The sequence below is a fragment of the Hyalella azteca genome, unplaced genomic scaffold, assembly GCF_000764305.2.
Source record: "Hyalella azteca isolate HAZT.00-mixed unplaced genomic scaffold, Hazt_2.0.2 contig10325, whole genome shotgun sequence".
Lineage (NCBI taxonomy): Eukaryota > Metazoa > Arthropoda > Malacostraca > Amphipoda > Hyalellidae > Hyalella > Hyalella azteca.
In genome coordinates this window covers 169,202-191,795 of record NW_025940369.1, presented here as the reverse complement: position 1 = coordinate 191,795, position 22,594 = coordinate 169,202, and the positions used below count along the sequence as shown (strand labels likewise).

Genomic DNA, 22,594 nt, shown 5'->3' with positions numbered 1-22,594 from the left:
CGTTCTCCGGAATTTCTTGATCGGTGATGGCTTTTCCTTTCATAGCTCAAGTCTCTTTTTGGCGGTTCTCTTGATCCGCGGTCGTCACTACGGCTTCTTTTTCTCTTCTTTGATTCAGCAGACGGCAACACAGATGAATGTGTGTCGTTCACATTGTTGGGTTCTGAATGAGCCATCTTCAGGAGCTTCTTCGTTAGTGAAGATTTAGGGTGTTTTTTAGGATTAACAACTCCACTACTCACTTGTTTCTGTTGCTCAACTGGCAGGAGATGGAGCAGAGACTCAGCTTCAACGGCAGGAACTTGATGACCTCAAACTGCAGAGTGGACTTGCACTTGAGACAAGTTACTTGGAATTGGCATGCCACCACCACCAGGCTGGAATTCTAAGAATCAGAATGGAAGTTCACTTATAAAAAAGCTTTCCACCCAAGGTGAAAAGCTTTCCTTGGATTATTACTGCTTGGATACAGTGCTCTACCAGCCTGCCAGCCTAGTGCCAGGAGACTGACTACCACCACTACCACCACCCTAGTATGGAATATATCTACTTGGCAAGCCGCGACTGAATTTTTCGAGCCGTGGTTTTATGGATTTGCCAGCCGTGATTCCATTTCTACGAGCCTTTTATGAAATGACATGTTTGCGAAGTGCAAACCGCGATTTTTTAATCAAACAAAAATTTATGACATTCGAGCCGCGAGATTTCATACCTACTGAAATTATATGATATTAGAGCCGCGAGATTTCATACCTACTGAAATTATATGATATTAGAGCCGCGATATTTCAGACAAAAATAGGACTTTTCCAGACTAGCCACCACCACCCCCCGGGACCCCCGCCGCCGACAGCACCACCAGCATTCTGGAGTCTGGACACCACAATTTTTACATAATCCAGATCCGTCTCGTTTCATCTCCTGTGAGACAAAAAATATGTTAAGCTCACATAAAATTAGGGAAATCCTGATTTTGGTACTAACAATTATAGTTTGTTACTATATTAACAATTATAGTTTATTTTGGCAGGAAAAACATGGCGTCTTTAGGCAGAACTAAGAACAAATTTATATGTGAAATCTTTTTCTACTCCACATAACAAAGGAATTGAGACAGGATTGAAGCAAACACACAACAAAAAATTACTATTTTCAAGGATTCTCTCAAGAAAACAAGAGAGGGATTTCAAACGTTGCTGAACCCAATATCATACCTGCAAAAACTCTTTCATTTCTGCTGGTGCATAGGCAGATATTCTTGTCACAATTCTGTCGAAATCATCCTTGCTTGTATTTCTCATGGCCCGTCTGAATACCAGAGCTTCATATCTATGAAAGAAACAACATTAGAGACTGGGAAATATCATTCATTATAACTATCCTTAAGATGTTTCAAGACAAAAATTTTAAATATCAAATTATAGAATGTTAGTAAAATTAACTTTTAATTAACTGTCAATCATATGAAAATATTCATCGTATGTTCTAGACCTCATTGATAAATTTGAGGGAAATCAATATTGATTAAAATCAATTTTAATCATTTACACATAAATTTTAATCATTTAAAATCATATACACTGTAAAATGGGGTGGCTGGTGGCCAGTTTTAGCATAACCTTTTTTTGATACAAATAGTCACATTGTTGCCGGAAGACATTCATCATTATTGCCTGCCCAACCATTTGCTCTATGTATATCATTCATTGATTATTTATGTATGTATGTTTTCTTTCTGTTCTTTTTGGCCAGTGAATTCATTGTATTTTCAAATACTTGGTTAATTATTATGCTAGTAGTTGGGAGACCATGCAAATACAGTTGCTCATCACTAAATTATTGACTCTTTATGCAAAACTGCCTTAAATATAGTTGGGTGTATAATTAAGTTTGCAGCTTTGTGTTTCTAAGCGTTCCATAATTTTAATTGCTGTTAATTTGACTATTCAACTTTGTGTGTGCTTTAATTATTATCAATATTTATTGCAATTCTCAATTCTACTTTAATTTGCTTGCAAGTTATTCTTGAATGCTTTGCTTTTGTTACTATTACAAATTACTCAAGCAATTTATTCTGGTTCTGGTTTTAGCTTTTCTTTGCAAAGGTTTTCTGATTTTTGCTCAAATATTTTTTGCTTGCAACACACAACCAGCCTGCTAACAGTTTAGTTTTTATTGCATCAATATTAATATTTAATTTAATCCTTTCACAGTCATATTATTATCATTATTAGGCTGGATGGGTTATTTATGTTGCGTTATTTCTTTTACAGTTTACTAATGATGGAATAACTATTAACTCTGTTCCATAGTGGCAAAGCAGCAATTTCTTTTAGACTCTTCATCAAGTTCATTTTTGAGTCCTATAAGTAGACGGTGTAGACCAGGAAAGTATCTTGGATACCAGCATTTTCATACATAAGAAATTGATTAAAATATTGAGTAGATGAGAAAATTAAAAATGAACTGATTCTAAAAAATCTCTGGTTTGCCACTATGCTCTGTTCATGCTCCTTACCCTTAGTCATAACTCCAGAAATCAAACATATTAACACATTGCACCATTACATATCCATTTAAAAATTATACTAGTCAATTTTTCTGGAATACATTGCACTATATTTTTATTCAATATTGATAATATATTAGACCAGTCTTTCATTCTCTTAACTTAATTAGGGTTGTTGCCAAATAATTTGATGCAGGTAACACAGTTACCTCACCAGCAATGCAAGACTCATACCTGGCAACAACATAGTAAATATATCAAATATATCTCTATATTGCATTTCTAGGTTATCTCTCGGTACTCCAAGAACCATCAACACAATTTTTCTTTGGCAAGAACATTGCAAGTACCCAGTTTTCATTTCTTTAATGTCAAAATGGTCCAAGTACTGTCAATATAATCCAAGTCCCCCTGTTTTACAGTACCTTAAACTAATTACATAATGATAATCTGAAAACATAATAATTAATATTCCACAATGTACTCAAGCATTAAAATTATTCTGTCTAAATTAAGTCTCACTTTCGTTGCAATGCAACAATTTTGTTGTCTTTTTCCTTGATCTGCATGCGTGCAGTCTTCCACAAGCATGTCATGTTTTTTTGCAGTTCCTTAGACTGCTCCCGAATTGCATGAATCTCACTTTTAAGCAATTCATTCTCTGCAGCAAGCTGAGCAGCAGAAAACAGTAATATAAAAAATTATTTGAGTTTCATTACAAAATTCTCTGAAAATGAGCAGCAAATATTTTTAGCACAATGTTCTGTAAGAGTATATACATAGGTATACATCTAATTTTGAGAAAGAAAATGGAGAATCAAGAAAGCAATGAAATGCCAAAAAACACTACCTACACTATAAATAAGCCATCAGAGTAAACTTTTTTGTCATTCACACTTAAATTTGCAAATTGCTTTCTTGATAAAATGCTGAAAATGGACTAGCATTGTGTGACAAGAATCAAGGAACACTATTTTAGCACTACTTTAAAAAGCAGATTTATTTCAAACTAGTACATAATTATTAAATATCCTTACCTCAGTTGTGTGCTTTGCAATGATGCAATCATCTAGCAGGTCAAATGCACCAGGTGTAGATTTCTTGTCTGATGATGTTTTAGAGTAATGTTTGGAGTTCACACTTTTAGCAGATGCCTTCTCATTAGAAGTTTGGCTTTCAGCAGGATTGTTGTGCACTCCAATTATTTCAGTCGGAATATCATCATAGAGATCTACTGTTTCATCTCCAGCATGTGACAGGCAAGAATGTGGACTGACCACTTGATCGGCTGATATGAGATCAGCTGCCTCATCATTTTCCCTAGCAAGTGAAGCCATTATTTAGAAAAATAACTAACACTGAACAGATGCCATGAGTAAACTTTAGCAAAGTTCTGCATTTACGCACTAGACTGGAACAAAAGGAGAATGTCAGGTAGACATATTTATATCAGGTAGACTTATTTAGACCCTTAATTATAAGACTTTACAAAAATGTAGACAAGATTTAATTTTAATTAGGAAAAGGTGAATGGGATAACAAAATCTGGTCCTTACTTATCCATGATATTCTATGCACAATTTTGTGATGACAGATGATGCATTAGATTTTCGTTGAGTAAAATTTTTTTCACTGAGCAAGGTAGATATAATAAATTTTTTGTTGTGAATTGATCTTTTCATCTGGAGCCTTTGCTAATAAAGGTTCTACTGTAAATGACTTTTTAGGGGTGTCCCTTATATCCCTGTCTTGCAGAAATAGCCACCATTTTTTTTAATGAGATACGCAAATTCCAGCAATCACATTTTTAAGCCAACACCTGTGTACAACTTTTATGTAAATAAAATTTTTTAATATGGCATATATTTTTTTGGTTGACCTTAGCAGAGGTACCATCAACTGGGGCTACTCGGGACGATTTCTAATGTTTTTCATTCATAACTTCTTACCATGAAACATTTCATAAACAAGTTTAGACTCATTTCAAAGCTCTTTGCAAGGGCTATCACATGGCTTCTCCAAAAAAATTCCATATGCTATTCGTAAGGTGCCAGAAGCAAAAAAAAAAGAGTGTCCTGAGTAGCCCCGTCGAATGGGGCTACTCGGGACACTTGGAATAAAAATTCATTTTAAAACATTTGAAGCCTGCAGAGTGTACTCATCCATTACTAACAGTCCTCTGAAGTCCTCCTCTTTCATTGTAGATAATGTAGAGGTAGAATAAATGACATTTTCTGTGATTTTTACTTGTTTTTCCTTTCTTGATATGATATTACCATATACATTAATTACCGCATATTGATGCGATATTACCATATCCATGAACATGCTATTGATTGAGCATTCACAACAACCTTGTCCACGCAAGCTTCATATCAGCAGCCTTATAGCATTTTTTCTGTATCTGTAAGCTTACAGGACAGCTTGTAATTTCACACCATTTTAATTGAGTTAAGTGAATTTACTATAAAAAAAGATTGTGGAAAATTTATCTGAAACAGAAAGGAATGTTTTAGTGACAACCATCATATGTTTTGCTGAGAGCAACTTTGATGCTGAGAAGAAAATGCTGAGAGCAACTTTGACAGTAAATCCCTTATATACTCTCTACAACACACTGCAACACTTCACTCTTGCAACTGATTTCCAGACAAGATTCACTGCATCCTGGCCATTAAAGGCCTAATACTGAGGCTACGTAACACAATAGAAAGATTTAAAAAGTTTGCATATCTAATAGGTTAAAAAATTAAAAATGTGACCCACAAAAAAGAGCTATTATTTAAAACCTGTCAGAGTACCCCCTCCAATTTTTTATTTTTTTTTTGGTAAAATAACTCTAGGTTTTGATGCATTGTAGTAGAACTCTTCTAGTTACATATGCAAATGACAAATTTTAGGAAAGTGTCATAGTTTGCAAATGGAGGGCACCACCTCCCAATGGGGGAACTCTGACCACCTAAAATTTTCACTAATTCCGCAGGAAGCTCAAGATATCAATATAATTCTAACTCAACTCCGTCGCGCAATCCAGGAAATGAAATCTGCAGAAAGTTCCAAGCAAGAAGGAATGAGTGACAAGCATCAGCTTAGCTGAATACCAGATGCGCACCACAAACCGCAGCTGGTGCAGCAACTACTAGACCTGGCACAAGGTTCATGCTCGTCGTAGAGCTTGAGAAAAAATCTTACATTAACGCAACCAATGCATGAATGACCGGCTGTGCTTTCTCACCACAGTAAAAATACTACTTGGCAACTTGCACTCAAACTTGAATCTACCAAGAGATGAGGTTGCCTTTATTTGCTACTGTTTGTGTGGCTGCATGATATAACTGATATCTTCACAATTTTGAAGCAACACTGAGTTTTCAAAGTATTTCGTAATAAACTAAGTTTTGTTCTACTAAACAAATTGCTTACGTTTTCTCCAATGTGCTTTTTCTGTCAATTTTTCTTTGCAACAGATGCTATGCCCTGGGTATGAAGTAAAAACATACTCAAACGTTTTTGGTGACTAATCAATAAATAAGCATTCTCTGACCCCATACACTTGGCCAATGATCGATAATAAAGGACGATCAAAAAATGATAAATAAAGAACTATAATGATAAATGAACAATAAATCAAAGGAAACAAATTATTAATGTATAAATTGTGTGTATTGGTAGCCTTTCACTTTCAACTCATAAGAATGTCCTAGGTTCAGAGCCTGCTCTGTGGTGGATCACATAACAATGACAAGATACAGGGCAGGTCTACACAAGGTCATGTTAACACTTTAACCGCATCTCCGAGAATCGCCGTTGTGCCCCGTCTGCATCTCGTTCAAACGACGATTGCTTCAGTCACGCTTGAGCCAGGAAGACGAGAGGTTGTGTGTCGCTCTATGAATGTAAGTACAAACATTTGGTGTTATAAAATCCGTGGGACAAATGTGGTACACGATGTGGACAGTAAACGCTGCGTTCATTTTATACATCGTGCGCTACATGGGGTCACGATCCCCGTGCACCAATAGAGGTGCACGATGCGGAGAGTAATTGTAGCTATTATCTGTAACAACGTGCGCCATATGTGACCACGACCACTGCATGTTATTTGTAAAATTTCTCTTGTGAGATCCTTCAGGTATTCATTATATATTGTTCATTATTGGATACACTTAGTGTTTGCTATATAATGAATTATGTAATATCCTTATTTCAGGCCCATGGATCCATCTCGATTTTACCGGAAACGCGGAGGTTCTGAAAACGCTGAACCTGATGCAGATGAAAATTGAGCAGATAGCCCTGATTCGGGAGATTCTGCCGATTCTTCCTCCGATACAAGCAATGATTTTTCACCAACTTATGCTCTAAGTGAATCAGAAAGTTGTTCTGATAACGATTCAAGTGATAATGACGTTTCAGATGATGATGCCGGCTCAGCATGTGACGACAACGCAGGCAATGAATGGAATTCAACCGTAGCTTCAGCAAGATCATTCTCCTTCACAGGAAATGAACAACTACTAGTACAACCTGTACCTTCTGAAGCAGATGGAACCGTTTCAGCTATTGATGCCTTCAAATTGTTTGTAACAGACAATGTTATATCGCATATTGTTCAGGAAACAAATAGATATGCAGAGCAAGTTCTTGAAACTCAAAGAGTGACTAGGAAGTCACTTCTATCAGAGTGGAAACCGACAAATAATGAAGAAATAAGAAGGTTTCTTGGCATCATGATCTCTATGGGCCTTGTCAACATGCCAAGTATGGAATGCTATTGGTCAAAGAAAACACTTTATGCCTATGATTTTGTCAAAAGAAATATTACTAGAAGTCGATTTTTTCTCCTTTTGCGAATGCTGCATTTCAACGATAATGAAACTTTTGAACAAAACAGAAGACTGCACAAAATAGAACCAATCCTTGATATGTTGAAGAATAACTTCAAATCAGTGTATTCTCCTGGGGAGAAACTGGTCGTGGATGAGTCGCTGGTTCCATTTAGAGGAAGAATTTTCTTCAGACAGTACATTCCTGGCAAGTCACATAAATACGGCATCAAACTATACAAGCTTTGCACTGTGAATGGATATACATGGAATTTTGAAGTTTACACTGGCAATTTGTCGAATGTGCCTGAGCATAACCATTCAGAGTCAATTGTTCTCAAACTGGCGAAGCCTCTTCTGAAAAATGGAGCAACCATCTATGCTGATAACTACTATTCCTCGGTACCATTAGCCGAGAAATTGCTCCAAGAAAAAACTTACTACTGTGGGACTGTACGCAAGAACAGGAAACTACTACCACAAGATGTTATGTCAGCAAAACTGAAAAGAGGCGAGGTAACAGGAAAGATGAACTCAAAAGGAGTAAAAATATGCCATTGGAAAGACAAGAGAGATGTCTTCACACTATCTACCTGCCCAGAGCATGATGTGCAACTTGTTCCAACTGGTAAAAAAAATCGAATGGGTGAGGAGGTGATGAAACATGGATGCATTACAGATTATAATGCTGCAAAAATTGGGGTTGACAAATCTGACCAAATGACTTTTTATAATTCAGTTCTCAGAAAAAGCACCAAATGGTACAGAAAACTTGCCATTGAATTGCTGTTAGGAACTTCAATTGTGAATGCTTGGGTTATTTATAACCAATTTTGTCTCCCGCAGCGACGAAGAAAAATGTCAATTCTGAAATTCAAAGAGAGTCTTGCAATGTCACTCATTTGCGGAATCGCTAAAGAGAATCTGAACCCAGGTCCAGGTAGATCAAACATCTCAGGAAAGCGCAAATCTCATGAACTGGTTGAGGCTGATGGGCCTAAAAGTAAGAAGAGGAAGAGATGTCTGTCTTGCTACAGCCAAATTGCCAATGCGGAAGGAACTAAAGTAGCCCGTTCAAAAACTCGCAAGGTAAACACTTATTGCGACACTTGCGAAAATAAACCATATCTGTGCGTATCATGCTTCAATCTGAAGCATTCCATTTCGTCATAAAGCGCCTAAGGACTCAAGTTCAACAAAGAATTATTATTATTGTTTACTCGCTACACGCAAAATATATGCTTAGTATACATTGTCGTCATCATTATCCTTTACTTACAACACCTAAAATGTGATTGAGGAGGCTGATATTGAAGTTTAATAAATTATTAAAAATTTAAGTGTGTGCACCATATGTGGGTCACGATGCAGGTTGAGACAGACACGCGTGACCCACATATGGGTCACGATGCGGTTAAAGTGTTAAATTTTTTCAAAAACAAAATGACAAAACACGCAACCTAACTATCGATGATATTATTATATTTAAAGGTGGTCCTTAACAAGGTATTTTATGATTTGGATCTCTGGCAGTGTGTGATTTTGGTGATGCATCTTAGATTTTAATGAGAAACCTTAAAATTTCTACCTGAAATTTGATCTAGCAATACCGATAAAGTAATAATTTGTCACTAGTTATACTACATTAACTTGCAAGTTTTTATTAAATAAGGAAAGTGATGGTCATAAGTGTGGCTCTCTGATGGAATGGATGATACTTTAGTTTGCTATCAGAGAAACCTCCTCAATCGTTTCTTCATGGCAACTGATGTGCAATGATTTTTCACAGTATAATTTTACCCATAAATACTAGAGAGTTTGGCTCACAGTAAAATATTTCAAATTTTAGTTGCCTCATTTTGGAGAAACGTAAATGAAAGTTAACATTTTCTGTTCCTAAACGGTTCTCATGAAGTTTGTTAATGCCATCATTATTGCGCCATAATACAACTCAGTTGGCTCTGTAGTTGGAGTATATTACTATGCATCAACATGCCTGCTGTACAACTTTGAGATAACAATAGCATGAACTAATTTTACCAAAGTGTTCTAAATTACTTAATATTAATTTTACTCATTGGTCAACACATCTGCTTTATAGTGAAATTTATTTGAAAAATAGTGTTGACATTTCTATTATGTAAATTACTTGTGATAATAAAATCACTGTAGTTACTTTGCTAGCTGATGGGTTTTAATTTTTCATGGGTTACAGAATTTAGTTTATTAGTGTCTTTCCTGTCACTAACAGTTCAACCTTTCAAATAGCAAAATAAATTAGGTTATAAAATTAGCTTTACTCGGAAAGCTACACTGCTTGACAATACTCAACACGAACTTTTTCTTGTAAAATTTCATGAAGGCTGATTCTACCACCAAAATTTATTATTTAATTCGTGATGATGTGAAAGCCCAATTCAAAGTTTTGCTACAGATGAATATTTTCACATAATGCTAGGCACTATACGTATCAGGTGAATTAGAAGAAGCTTTCTAGAAATGTACTCTCCAAATGCTGGAAAACATGATAATGTATTGATGTCAGTGCATGAAGTCAACATGCACATTGCATGCATGTTCACAAATGCTATTCATGTCCTACAAATTGTGTAGGTAAAAGTGCCTGAGCTGCACCGATGAAGAGGTTTCATTTGCATCGAGGGTAAATGGGACCTTGTCATTTTTCTGTGCCTTATAGTTAGCATTCTATAAAATAACCACATATTCCAATTATATTTCACTTTGCAGTGAATGAATATGAAAAATTTATGATGCTTATTACACCAGCATAGATACCACCAATTTGAATATAAATTTAATAAATTAAAGCAAAACCATTGATCATTGAGTTATAAATTGATCGATCCCATCTTAACTACCGTATATGATTCACATATATTAGGTTACCATAATTTCATTTTACTGTACAAATTTGAACTAATCATTAAAGGATAAAAAAAATGCTAAAAAATATTTCCGGTCTTTATTTTCTTTGTGTCTTGTATTATTGTGTAATCTATTACATAAAAGCATTGCAATTCATGATTTAGAAATTATATGCATTTCCTGAAGTATGATCTACTGGATAAAGTGCAACAAAGGTTGTGAGTTCGCTACAAAACCTGTGTATGTCGGCCTCTCATTGTGCAACAACATTTTTAGTTCTGTGGAAGTGATACATGATATTTCAAGAGAATTACCCAATTCCATGGTTGAATATAGATATTCCTCCAAAATCCGCACTCATCTGCAATAGGGTAACTCTGCGCACATACAAAATTTTAGTATGTCTGTTGAGGAAGTGGAATTTCCACTTAGGTGGGAAGGCAATTGCATAGCCAATCATAGTCTGGATAAGATCCCATAACCAATCATAATCTGGATAGCATGAGATCATGATCCTATTAGCCAATCACAGTCCTGAGAGGATAAGATCATGACACTATCAACAAATCACAGTCTGGAATGAATGACATCTTAACCAATCACAGCTGGGAAGGGATATGTCTCCACCCACAAGTACCTTTGAGCACTATATATTAAAATTCCACCATGGTCCCTTATTACCCCGCCCATCCGTTATTACCCCTGTTTGATGGTACTATGTTTGGGGGCCCCAGGGTGCTGAGTGAGGGCGGGGCAGCCAAAGCTTATGGGCCCAACCAATCATAGCTGGAAAGCATTCCCATCAACCAATCACAGCTAGAAAGCAGGTAACATTACAATTTTCATTAACCAATCACAGCTGGAAAGTGATAGGATATGTAAATAATAGACTGAAAGTGAAAAGTTCCTGGCCTTTCCAAGCTTTCAGGTCCTGCTTTCCAATATGCAATGTGTACTGACAGTACTGGTTAATTTAATATCCCTCTAGAATTCAGGGACTTGGTAATTTGTAGATAAGTTCGCAGCTCATAAATGGCTTTTCATGGCAGGGATATCACAGACATGGAATTAACTACTTGAAAAAATGGAATTACAGCTCAAAGAAATGAAATCACAGCTGGCAAATCCAAAAATCCATGGCTCAAAAAATTCAGTCATGGCTGGCCAAGTAGATATATTCTATGCCTGGTGCACTCGAGCGGATTTCAGGTTAAATTTACTGAATTATTGTTATGAATTAATTGTTGTCAGCGTTAATGGGTAGGTACATCATTCCATCCGGAAGACTTAATGGAATACATAACTAATGTAAGTAATGTTTAGGCTTGGGCAGACTGGGCCTGAAAATCAGAAAATGTAATGTTTGGAAGATTTGAATAGAGTCTCAGTCCTCAGAGTCCAGAGAGGTTACGCTTTGGCTTGGCCACGACCAGAAGCTGCGGGCCTGCGAAGCACAGCACTACCCCCAGTTCTCATGGTCAGTTCCACTGTGCAGAGAGTGGATGAATATTGCAAGATCTTTGGATACGCTTCAGTAGCAAAATTTACGTCTTCAGAAGATCTTGCCAACACATTTAGATTGAAATTCTTGCATTTAATGCATTTAATATTTTATTCAGTCTTTGGCCAACTATTTAGAAAAAGTAAGGTTTCCGGTACAATGGATGGATCAGGATGCAGTGAAGCTTGTCCGGAAATCAGTTGCGATGAGTTCCCGCCAAAAAATGTAAACAAGTTTACGATTGTGTAGTTGCGGTCACATTAGAGCAGTCAGACTGCATTATCACATGTTCAGTTGACACTTGCTATACAATTGGACTGTTTTTAGGGTAAAATTAGTTATTTGGGGTAACACGTGCATGTAACCTTGTAAATAGTTTTTAATTACTCAGCGTAAATGGCTTTTCATTAAAAATTACCTGGCATTCTGGCAACGCATCTTGAAAATGGTTGGCAACGCTTTGGGCTTAAAAACCTATATATAGTCAACGCTGCTTCCAGCCTCTGCACCCTGGGCCCTGGGTCAGTTCAGGGTTTCATGCTGATGCATAACCCTCCCGCCGACGTCGACCGGGAGGCTCCTGGCCCCCCCGTCAACGGTACTGCCAGTAGACTGTAGCAGGCCTAGTAGCTGAGTGGGGTCAGAGCAATGTTCCTGTGCATTCCCTGGAATCATACCATAGTTCTGGATGATTTTGCCATTTTGGTACCACTAGAATAGAATAAAATAGACTTGTAGGCACTTTAGAAATAAGGGTATTACTTTACATTAAGTGCATCCAAAAAAAAGGGCGTTACTTTTTTAATTATATGTTTTTTGGGGTGTAGATTAAGAATCTGAAATCCGTTTTTGGCGGTTGGCATCGGAAAACCATTTTTTATAGATATTTAAGAAACAACCACAAAAGTATATGGGTCACCCAGGCTAAGTTAAAAATGCCATAACACCACGGAATTTGCGTCCACTATTTACCTTGCATTTTATCTTCATCAAAAATCGGAAAAATTTTTTTGACTGGAAATGATCTATATCGATCTGGGAAAGACTGTAAACCTATGTAAAACCTAAAAATCACGCTTTTACGTATCAGTAGAATTTGAAGTGCGGACGGAATACGCCTCACCACGTGCCGAATATTGCCACACACAGCGTCGGAATATAGGGATTTGGTAGGTTTGCATTCTAAAGGCTTTTAAATAAATATGGCAACATTTTGTGACGTTTCATCATTGCTGGCGGGTAGTACGGTGTTTTGCGAGTCACGTAAAGCCAACAGAACTCGAGTAACGCATATGTTTTTTTTATAGTTTTTCATTTCTCGATGCGTCCTTAATGTGTCAGAATATACCACGTTTACGGTCACTTGCAGTCATGTCAAAGCGGTCATACTGCATTAATACGCGTTCAACTTAGAGTAAAGACAAATTTTATTGTTGCCGTTTGACTGTTTTAGGGTAAAATGAGTGATTTGGGATAAGAGGTGCATGGACTTTGTAAATAAATTCGCACCTTGTAAGTGGCTTTTCATGGCCAAGATATCAAGTTCACGGCTCGGTGAAATGGAATCACGGCTCAAAGAAATGGAATCACGGCTGGCAAATCCATAAAACCACGGCTTGAAAAATTCAGTCGCGGCTCGCTAAGTAGTTATATTCCATGCCTGCCATAGAGGAGACACTTACTGTCTGGGTCTGTCCAGAGGGAGAAACTACACAACTCTCAAGTGCTGGACTAGGAACTGGAAAACGACTGTTGCTCAGACAGTAGTCAGACTCAGAGAGGAGCTTTTTTGAGTAACAATATGGTGGAACCGCGACTTTGCCCTTGGCTTTGCCTGAAGTCCCGCAAGCATAGTGACAAAGCAGAGAGTTTTTTAGACTCTCCCTCAAGTTCATTTTTGAGTCTTATAAGTAGACCAATAAAGTATCATGGATACCAGCATTATCATAGCAGGCCTAGTAGCTGAAAAATGTGAAATTGGTTTAAATCTTGAGTTAATGAGGAAATTAAAAATGAACTGATTCCAAAAAAGCTCTGGTTTGCCACTATGCCCGCAAGCTAGAATGTGCATCTGCAAGAATTAGAATTGGGCATGCGCCCACCGCCATGCAGGTGTCAGGAGCTATCTGCACAGGTTCCACTGTGCAGAGAGTGGATGAATATTGCAAGATCTTTGGCGACACTTCAGTTTAAGTTCAGTAGCAACATTTAAGCCTTCAGAAGATCTTGCCTACACATCTAGATTGAAATTCTTGCATTTAATATATTTGTCAGTCTTCGGCCAACTATTTAGAAAAAAAGTAAGGTTTCTGGTATATGTTGGATGGATCAGGATGCGGTGAAGCTTGTCCGGAAATCAGTTGCAATGAGTTCCCGCCAAAGAAATGTAAACATCAAGTTTACGATTACGTAGTTGTGGTCACATTAGAGCGGTCAGACTGCATTATCACATGTTCAGTTGACACTTGCTGTACAATCGGACTGTTTTTAGGGTAAAATTAGTTATTTGGGGTAACACGTGCATGCAACCTTGTAAATAAGTTTGTGGCTTGTAAATAGTTTTTCATTACTCAGCGTAAATGGCTTTTCATTAGAAATTACCAGGTGATGCATCTTAAAATTACCTGACGACGCTTACGGCTTAAAAACCCATATATTCGCGACGCTGCATCCCACTATGCAGAGAGTAGATGCTGCGTCGCCAATATATGGGTTTTTAAGCCCAAAGCGTCGCCGGCCATTTTCAAGATGCGTCGCCAGGTAATTTTTAATGAAAAGCCATTTACGCTGAGTAATGACGAACTATTTACAAGCCACGAACTTATTTAGAAGGTTGCATACACATGTTACCCCAAATAACTAATTTTACCCTAAAAACAGTCCGATTGTACAGCAAGTGTCAACTGAACATGTAATAAAGCAGTCTGACCGCTGTAATGTGACCGAAACTACGCAATCAAAAAAACGTTGTTTACATTTTTTGCGGGAACTCATCGCAACTGATTTCCGGACAAGCTTCGCTGCATCGTAATATCCATCCAACGTACCGGAAACCTTACTTTTTTTCTAAATAGTTGGCCGAAGACTGAGAAATATATTAAATGCAAGAATTTCAATCTAAATGTGTCGGCAAGATCTTCTGAAGGCGAAAATTTGGCTACTGAAGCGTTGCCAAAGATCTTGCAATATTCATCCACTCTCTGCATAGTGGGCTGCATCCACCCTCTGCACCCTGGCACAAGTTTAAAATGAGTGATTCTGATCAGTGCACCACCTGCAACACAACAGACCCAATTGTTCACTTTCTTCTGGACTGTCAGCATCATGTGCTACCAAGACAGGAGCTACTAAGTAACTTGAGAAGCATCAATGTAGATTACCTTTGTAATCTCCTGGGGGCCTGGGGGGAGGTAACTTTAGTGATAAGGTATCACAGAAAATCTCTCAATTTTTCAATGTATTTATTTTAAAGTCAGGTAGGCTAAGTGATCTTTAGATGAGTGCCTTGCAATGCTGTATAGGGTAAACGCGGTATATTCCGACACATTAAGGACTCATCGAGAAATGGAAAACTAAAAAAAAACGTATGCGTTACTCGAGTTCTGTTTGCTTTACGTGACTCTCAAAACACCGTACAACGCACCAGCAACGATGAAACGTCACAAAATGTTGCCATATTTATTTAAAAGCCTTTAGAATGCAAACCTACCAAATCCCCATATTCCGACACTGTGTGTGAGTGTGACTATATTTGGCACGTGGTGAGACATATTCTGACCGCGCTTCAAATTGTACTAATACGTAATTCCGACATTCACGTGTTCGAATTCCGATCGCTGTGTGAGCTGTATTGGAATACGACACAGCTTTAAATTAGAACACTATTTAATATTGAGCACTACTTAATTAGGCTTTTAATTAACAGTTATTAAGCTTTTAATTAAGAAAATTTTAATTTTTGCACACGGCTTGGAACGAGCTGTGTGTGTCTAATTCAAGTTGTGTGTGTGTTGTCCAATTAGTTTTTATGTGTCTAAATCCATTTCTCAACTTAATCATATATTAATTTATTTACGACTTGAAATCAGCAAATACAAGTATTCTTAAAGGATTCCTAATATATTTGCAGACGTATTTAAAAGCCTCAAACCATAATATTCTTTCTACACAAACAGTTTATCACTATTTGGTAGAGCAAGGTCAGCTGTCAACTTTGACACATTTTTCGATGATCTCATTGGGTGGCATGCACTGTCTCTCTTTGGATCTCAACATTTTCCCGCTAGATGGCCCAGACCTAGTGTTTTGGCAGTAGTTTGATGCGCAAATGTATGACGTCACTATTTCGACCATCAACAAACGCATGGAACTAAAACAAAGCTTAATATAAAGGAAAAACTAGAGAGGTGTCGGAATTACCCACGATGTTGGAATATACTGCGTTTACCCTATATGGAAGCATGATAGAATTGTTAATGCATGGCAACTGCTGATATATGTTTCGATTTAGCAAGTAGGTCATCTAGGTTTTTTTCTTTAATATTATTATAATTACCGTCAACTGGGGGTGACTTCCACTGCGCTTTTTATTTTGTTTTGCAAACAAAAGCGGGGTCATAAACGATGGCCAAAGTCACTCCATCGTTTATGACCTCGTTTACGACCCTGGCATTTATGACCCCAGCATTTACGACCCCATTTTTGTTTGCAAAACAAAATAAAAAATGTGGCCAAAGTCAGCTGGGTGGCCGAAGTCACCCCAGTTGACGGTATGTATATATTTCTATTATTATTATTCTTCTTTTTTTGTTGTTTAATGAAGGTTGTGATATTAGCAGCCCTTACTTGTCTAAATTACATTAGCAGTAACTCCTTTCATTTACTAATATATGTTCCCTGTAAACTTCTACCAATCCTGTACTGAGCTTACATCAGCCAACCTCACAAGATGGCAGCAATTAATTTCATATACAAAGAAGCTGCAAACCACAAGCTATAAGCTCTCAGGCCCAACGGTCATCCATCTGGCAGACCTGCGGCTTTAAGTCCACTCCAAGTGGACACCCTGCAAAGAAAGATCAAAGTTCATCTTTCTTGATATGGCTGTTGAGCCAAGAGAAGCTCCAGGCTGCCCCCACTCAGGCTGGACGTTCAGTTAGCATAAAGATCTCATGTGTGGCGCAAGTTAGGGCATGGTTGTGACAACTAATACTAGTTTTGATCTTGAATTGTTGAAAAGAATACTTGCCTGATGGCTGAACGTAGTGGTAGGAGCACCCAACTTTTTAACATTTGGTGCTGAATTGCCTTTTTATTTTCTTTTATTGTTTTTAGTTCATGTGTATATAGATAATAGATAGGCATTAGGCTATGCTTTGTGGCTCTGCCGTGTTTCGTGGCTCTACCGTGTTCCACCGTCTTCCACGTCAGACGCGTGGAGCACGATGCATGCCGCCACAGCCGCTGGTTGCTGTGTTTTGTTCTCTTCAAGACTAATGGATAAGCCCTCCATGGCAGCCCATGCTATTTTAGGTACGGTACCGTAAAATGGGGTAACTTTGACCACTTTTTTTTCAAAATGATGCCATTTTTTTACTAGATAAGTTAACCTTAAATTGAAACATGCAAAATACAGGTCTATACTCTAGCTTTACTTACCATAAATTGCTAGCTCCTGCCTCTCATAGTTTTGATGTAATTTCAAAAAAAGTGATGGTCTTTGTTACCCCAGCTCATGGGGTTTCTTTGACCGGGTGGTAAAATCAATTTTATTTTTTGGTAAAATAACTCCAAATAACTAACACGGCTGCCTAATGGCAGCCGTGACAGGGTAACATTGACCGGTTTGGAAATTAAGTTAAAATTACCATATATAAGACTCTGTAGAGTCTGAAACATAAAGAAAAAAACATTAATAGGTGTATCAAACATAAAATATGTTATATAGGTTGGCTTTGAATAATAGCTCTTTTTTGTGGGTCACATTTTTAATTTTTTAACCTATTAGATATGCAAACTTTTTAAATCTTTCTATTGTGTTACGTAGCCTCAGTATTAGGCCTTTGATGGCATTGACTAAATTTTTCTATGTCAAATCGTTTTTGAGTTTTGGGGGTTTTTGTTAAAAAAAAACAAAAAGTGGTCAAAGTTACCCCGCCGGACAAAGTAACCCCATTTTACGGTAATAGGTATGTTATTGCATTTTATATTTTATTGTTCTTTTGTTCTATAATTTTCTTTTTTTTTAATATTATTTAGTAAATATTTTGTTCTTATTTTAAATTATTTTTATTTTTTATTTTCATTTATTTTATTTTTGTATATATATTTATTTTTATTTGATTTATTCTATTTTTATTATTATTAGAGTAAACGCACCATATTCCGACATTGTGGGTAATTCCGACACTTCTCAACTTTTTCCTTTATATTAAGCTTTGTTTTAGTTCTGTGCATGGCATGCGTAGATGGTTGAAATAGTGACATCATAGTGTCAAACTATTGCGTGCAATATTTCCGCAAAACACTAGGTCTGGCAGGAAAATGTTAAGATCCCCAGAGCGAAAGTCCACATCACCCATTGCCAGTGAGAACATTAATACACATGCAAAAGTTGATAGTTGACCTTGCTCTACCAAATAGTGATAAACTGTTTGTTAGAAAGAATATTATGGTTTGAGACTTTTAAATAAGTCTGTGAATATATTAGGAATCCTTTAAGTATACATATATAGCCGTAAATTGACTCGAAGAGAAGCGCTACCTATTTATACATTACATCATAATAGTGAAATTTTTGCCAAAATTACACCAGTTGAAGAAGCACAATAGCAGCAACACAATTTTTCTAATTCTTAAGAGCTAAGCCGTCTACGAGAATGTCTTTCCAGAATTCTGGATTGAACATTAGGCAACTCTTCTACAGGACCCTTAGATCTGGTGCGCCTCTGTAGTGACTGATTGGCACCAAACACTGCATTCCTTGCAGACATGAGGCACGCCAGTCTATTGGTTTCCAAGGACTAAATCCGGCAAAAAGTGATTCAGAATTTCCACGAGATGAGTGATTAGCACTGACATCTGGGAGCACTTGGGGTCCTGCGTCTGACAGTGTAGCATCTCCCATCTGAACAATTGCACCAGCTTCCAGCAATAGAGTCACAGTGATTGCTTGTTTGGCAGCAATGTTGGTTGATGGTTCATCTTCCCACTCGCCAAACATTGCCAAAAATTCTGGGTCAGATGCCAATGCACCTTCTGGATCATTACTTTCCTTAGATGCATCACCCGTCAGATCTAAATTCAAGGAAGAGAGATCAAAATCATCGTCATCATCCCAATCCAAGGTCAATTTGTACAATCACATGATTGTCTAGCATCACCTGACATTGTGGTCTCTACTTGCTGAACAATGGGACTTGACTGAATATGGGAACATTCATCCATGGCTGTGGAAAGCCTTAGAACCTGGGTCTCACTGATTGTTTCTAAATGGCAACATCAACATAACTCATGTTGTAACAACTTGGATACTAAGGGATTTAAAGAACCACTAGATGTAACTGACAAAACCCTACATTCGGTTGTGTATCAGGCTATCAGCTGAATTTTCATCATCTGAACGACCACTGAAACCAGAGAATGATGAGCTCAAGTCAGCCTCAGCATCAGATGAATGAGGAGAGTTACTACTACAACCACACTTGAGACACTTGACCCACAACTTGAAACAGACAATAAATCATCACACATGGGGGTTATTGCTACATCAGGGTCACAAGCCTCACTTGCCACTGCACCTTGTACATCATTGTCAATTGCCATCCCTCCATCATCCTGATCTCTGTGCACTTTTTCACTGTACACAGGATGATCAGATATATATTTAGGAGGCATCTTATACCCACGAAGCTGAGTGTGGTGAGCTCGGATCACCTCTCCTGTCGCCGGGACTAATAATTGGTATGTCAGCCCATTATCATTAGCTGAACTCACTTGGAAGGGCCCTTTAAAAGTAGGACTGAGCTTATTGATGTTTAAAAACCCCTTATGTTGGATTTTCATCAAAACTAGTTAACCTACTTCAAAATTTGAGAATTTAGGGTGGCCCTTCTTCCAATGCTGCGCCAGGACACCTTGCAGAGGTGGATCAGCATGGATGCAGTGAGCCCTGGTTAGATAAAAGCTAGAGGGAGACATTTGAAGTTTTGAGTGCAATGTATTATTAAACACTATAAGAGCCTTTGGCAGTACAATGTCCCAAGATAGTTCATTGCTCACCAGACTGCGCAAAAAATTCTTAAATGTACGATTCACTCACTCAACATCTCCGTTACTGGACAGACAGAAGGGTGTTGTCAACTTGTGATTGATATTGGACTGAAGAAGAAAATTAGGGAAGTCATGCGATGTGAACTCTGGCCCATTGTCAGTAAGCAAATTGGCTGGAATATGAGCAAGGCATGGAAAAATTTGAAAATTGAAAGCTTCAATTATGGCAGCACTTGTCTTGTTCTTTAGAGGTTCAGCAGCAAGCCACTTTGAGTAGTAGTCAACTACAACAAGACATCCCACATAACCTTGAGGGGTTCTGGGCAATGAGATTAAGAGTCAGCTGCCATGAGCTCAAATGGATAGCTTGTGCATATCTTAATTGTAGGTGGAACGAATTGAGTGGAAAATTCTTTCAAAATTTGGCAACTATGACAAGTGCTACAGACATCTTGAACAATTTGATAACAAGAAACGTGCCATACAAGACGTCCTATCAATTCTAGCAACTTATCACGGCCCACATGGGCAAGTTCCACATGCAATGTTAAGATCAACCCTACAAGATTCTTAAATGGCACCACAGCAATTGGTTCTGTGTCATTAAATACAAGTATGCCATGGTCAATTGACAATTTGGATGCATATCATGAAAATTTCTTAATTTAACCTGGCCAAGACCTGGCTTGGACATTCTTCTTCAAGTGCTTGTGCAAACATTTCAATACTGGGCACCCAACTTGCAATGACCTAATAGTTTCATGGTCAGTGAGCATGGAAATTTTCCTTGCCTTGCTCATATTCCAGCCAATTTGCTTACTTACAATGGGGCCCCCGATCTCTGCCGCGTCTGCGTCGTGGGTGTACCCTGGCCAGCGCATCGGACGGATGCCCGGCTTACTCGCGGACCAGGCCAAACGGCAGAGCCCCCCCCGCCCAGATCACTACTGGTCGGAGGCTCCATCATTTTTTCCCCTAAGGGCAGGAGAACCTCGGCCTCCGCTTCCCCCTACCCACATCTTTGGCTGCCTACCTTTCCTGGGACACCCTATGCCCTTCTCTCCTCCCATCTTTTCTTCCTATTCGTCCTTCTTCTCCTTACCCAGGGTATCCATCCCAACCCTGGCCAGGACCCCTGCTCAGTCTGCTCCCTCCCGGTCACATGGCAGTGCTACTCGTTTCGGTGCTCCATGACCAACGCCTGGTGCCACAAGCGGTGCTCCGGCCTTTGCTCCATTCACCACTACTCTGCGGACTGGATCTGCCCTACGTGCAGACGGCCTGACCCGAGCCCACCCAGACCCCCTCCCCCCTCGCCCCAACGGCCTCCCCCCGTGCTTGCCTCCACTTGCCTCTGCGTCCTCCAGTTTAACTGCAATGGGATCCAATCCAGCGCAGTCAAACTGGCTGCCTTCCTCGCACAGCACGATGTTGCAATTGCCTGCATCCAGGAGACGAAGCTCTCAGCGGCCTCCCGCCCTCCCTCTTTTCCTGGATACACGCTGGAGCGTAGGGACCGTCCCGGTGGCCACGGTGGCGGTCTTCTAATCCTGATCCGTCACGACATCCAGTACACCGGGCGTGATATTTCTCCCCTCCTGCGTGGTGACGCCACCATGGAGGCCATAGTCATCTCCACTCCGCTCAATGGCTCCCCTCTCTGTATTATCAATACATACATCCCACCAGCCACCTCATGCCCCCTGAGATACTTCCCGGACCTCTCTGACATTGTCACCATCCCGAACAATTGTCTGATAGTGGGCAACTTCAACGCCAATCACCCCTCCTGGTTCTCCCACACTGAGGACCAGAGAGCAGCAGCGAGAGGGATCACCATCGACGACGTCATCTCTGGCTCCCCCTTAGCCTTCCTCAACGAGGATTCGCCGACCCGCCTCCCCTCCCACGGTCTGCCCTCCTCACCTGACCTGGCCATCATCACTGGGCAGCTACTACTCAGCACCTCATGGGCTCCTCAAGTCGCCCTAAATTCCAACCATTTGCCCATCCTGCTTCATCTACCTCCTGCCGTGGAGTCCCTGGCTCCACGGTCTGCCTGCTCCTATACTAACTTTAAGAAAGTGGACTAGCATGCCTACACAGCAGCAGTTGAAGCAGCGCTCGAGGCAGTCCCTCCCCCCACCTCGTGCGGAGGCAAGTTGACCCTTAGGGGCGTCCTGGCGGCTGCTGCCAAGCAGCACATCCCTGCGGGCTTCTGAAAGGAGTTCTCCCCTGCAGTCAGCCCTGGCACCCGGTTGCTCATGGAGCAACGGGATGACATCAGGGCGCACAACCCTAACGAACCCCAGCTCCCTGAACTCAACTTAGAAATCACCACTTCTATACAAGCCCATGCCAGGAATACCTGGCAGACACACCTCGCCTCGTGCAACAGACGAACTCACCAGGCAAAACACTGGAACCTTCTCCGCTCACTATCTGGAAAACTTAGCTGCCCCCCACCCAACCAGCCCTTGTGTCCTACACCTCCCTTGTGTCCTACACCCACAGGGTCGGGCGCTCCCTTAGCGCCGCTTGCCCGGAGTGCGGAGATCCCCTCCAATCCGTCCAGCACCTCTTTGCCTGCCCCGCCTTCCC

The 22,594-nt window shown here is 39.4% G+C and overlaps 2 protein-coding genes across 2 annotated transcripts; one reads left to right on the top strand and one right to left on the bottom strand.

Moving 5' to 3' along the window:
* Positions 1 to 242: 242 nt before the first annotated feature.
* On the bottom strand, positions 243 to 3,920 carry LOC108680407 (the record flags this gene model as incomplete). The annotated part of the gene is made up of 5 exons (XM_018169216.2): positions 3,547 to 3,920; positions 3,032 to 3,180; positions 1,215 to 1,329; positions 820 to 921; positions 243 to 385 (listed from the first exon to the last, which is right to left on the bottom strand). Coding segments are annotated over exons 1-5 (809 nt in total), but the record flags the coding sequence as incomplete, so codon positions are not given.
* A 2,375-nt stretch (positions 3,921 to 6,295) lies between these two features.
* LOC125178504 (piggyBac transposable element-derived protein 4-like) lies at positions 6,296 to 8,552 on the top strand. The gene is made up of 2 exons (XM_047882389.1): positions 6,296 to 6,405; positions 6,720 to 8,552. The coding sequence occupies exon 2, from the start codon at positions 7,240 to 7,242 to the stop codon at positions 8,506 to 8,508; it is 1,269 nt and encodes a 422-aa protein (XP_047738345.1). The 5' UTR covers positions 6,296 to 6,405; positions 6,720 to 7,239; the 3' UTR covers positions 8,509 to 8,552.
* The last annotated feature ends 14,042 nt before the right edge of the window (positions 8,553 to 22,594 follow it).

Excerpts from the sequence above, each read along its gene's own strand:
- LOC125178504 (XM_047882389.1), top strand. The coding sequence starts at position 7,240 with ATGATCTCTATGGGCCTTGTCAACATGCCAAGTATGGAATGCTATTGG.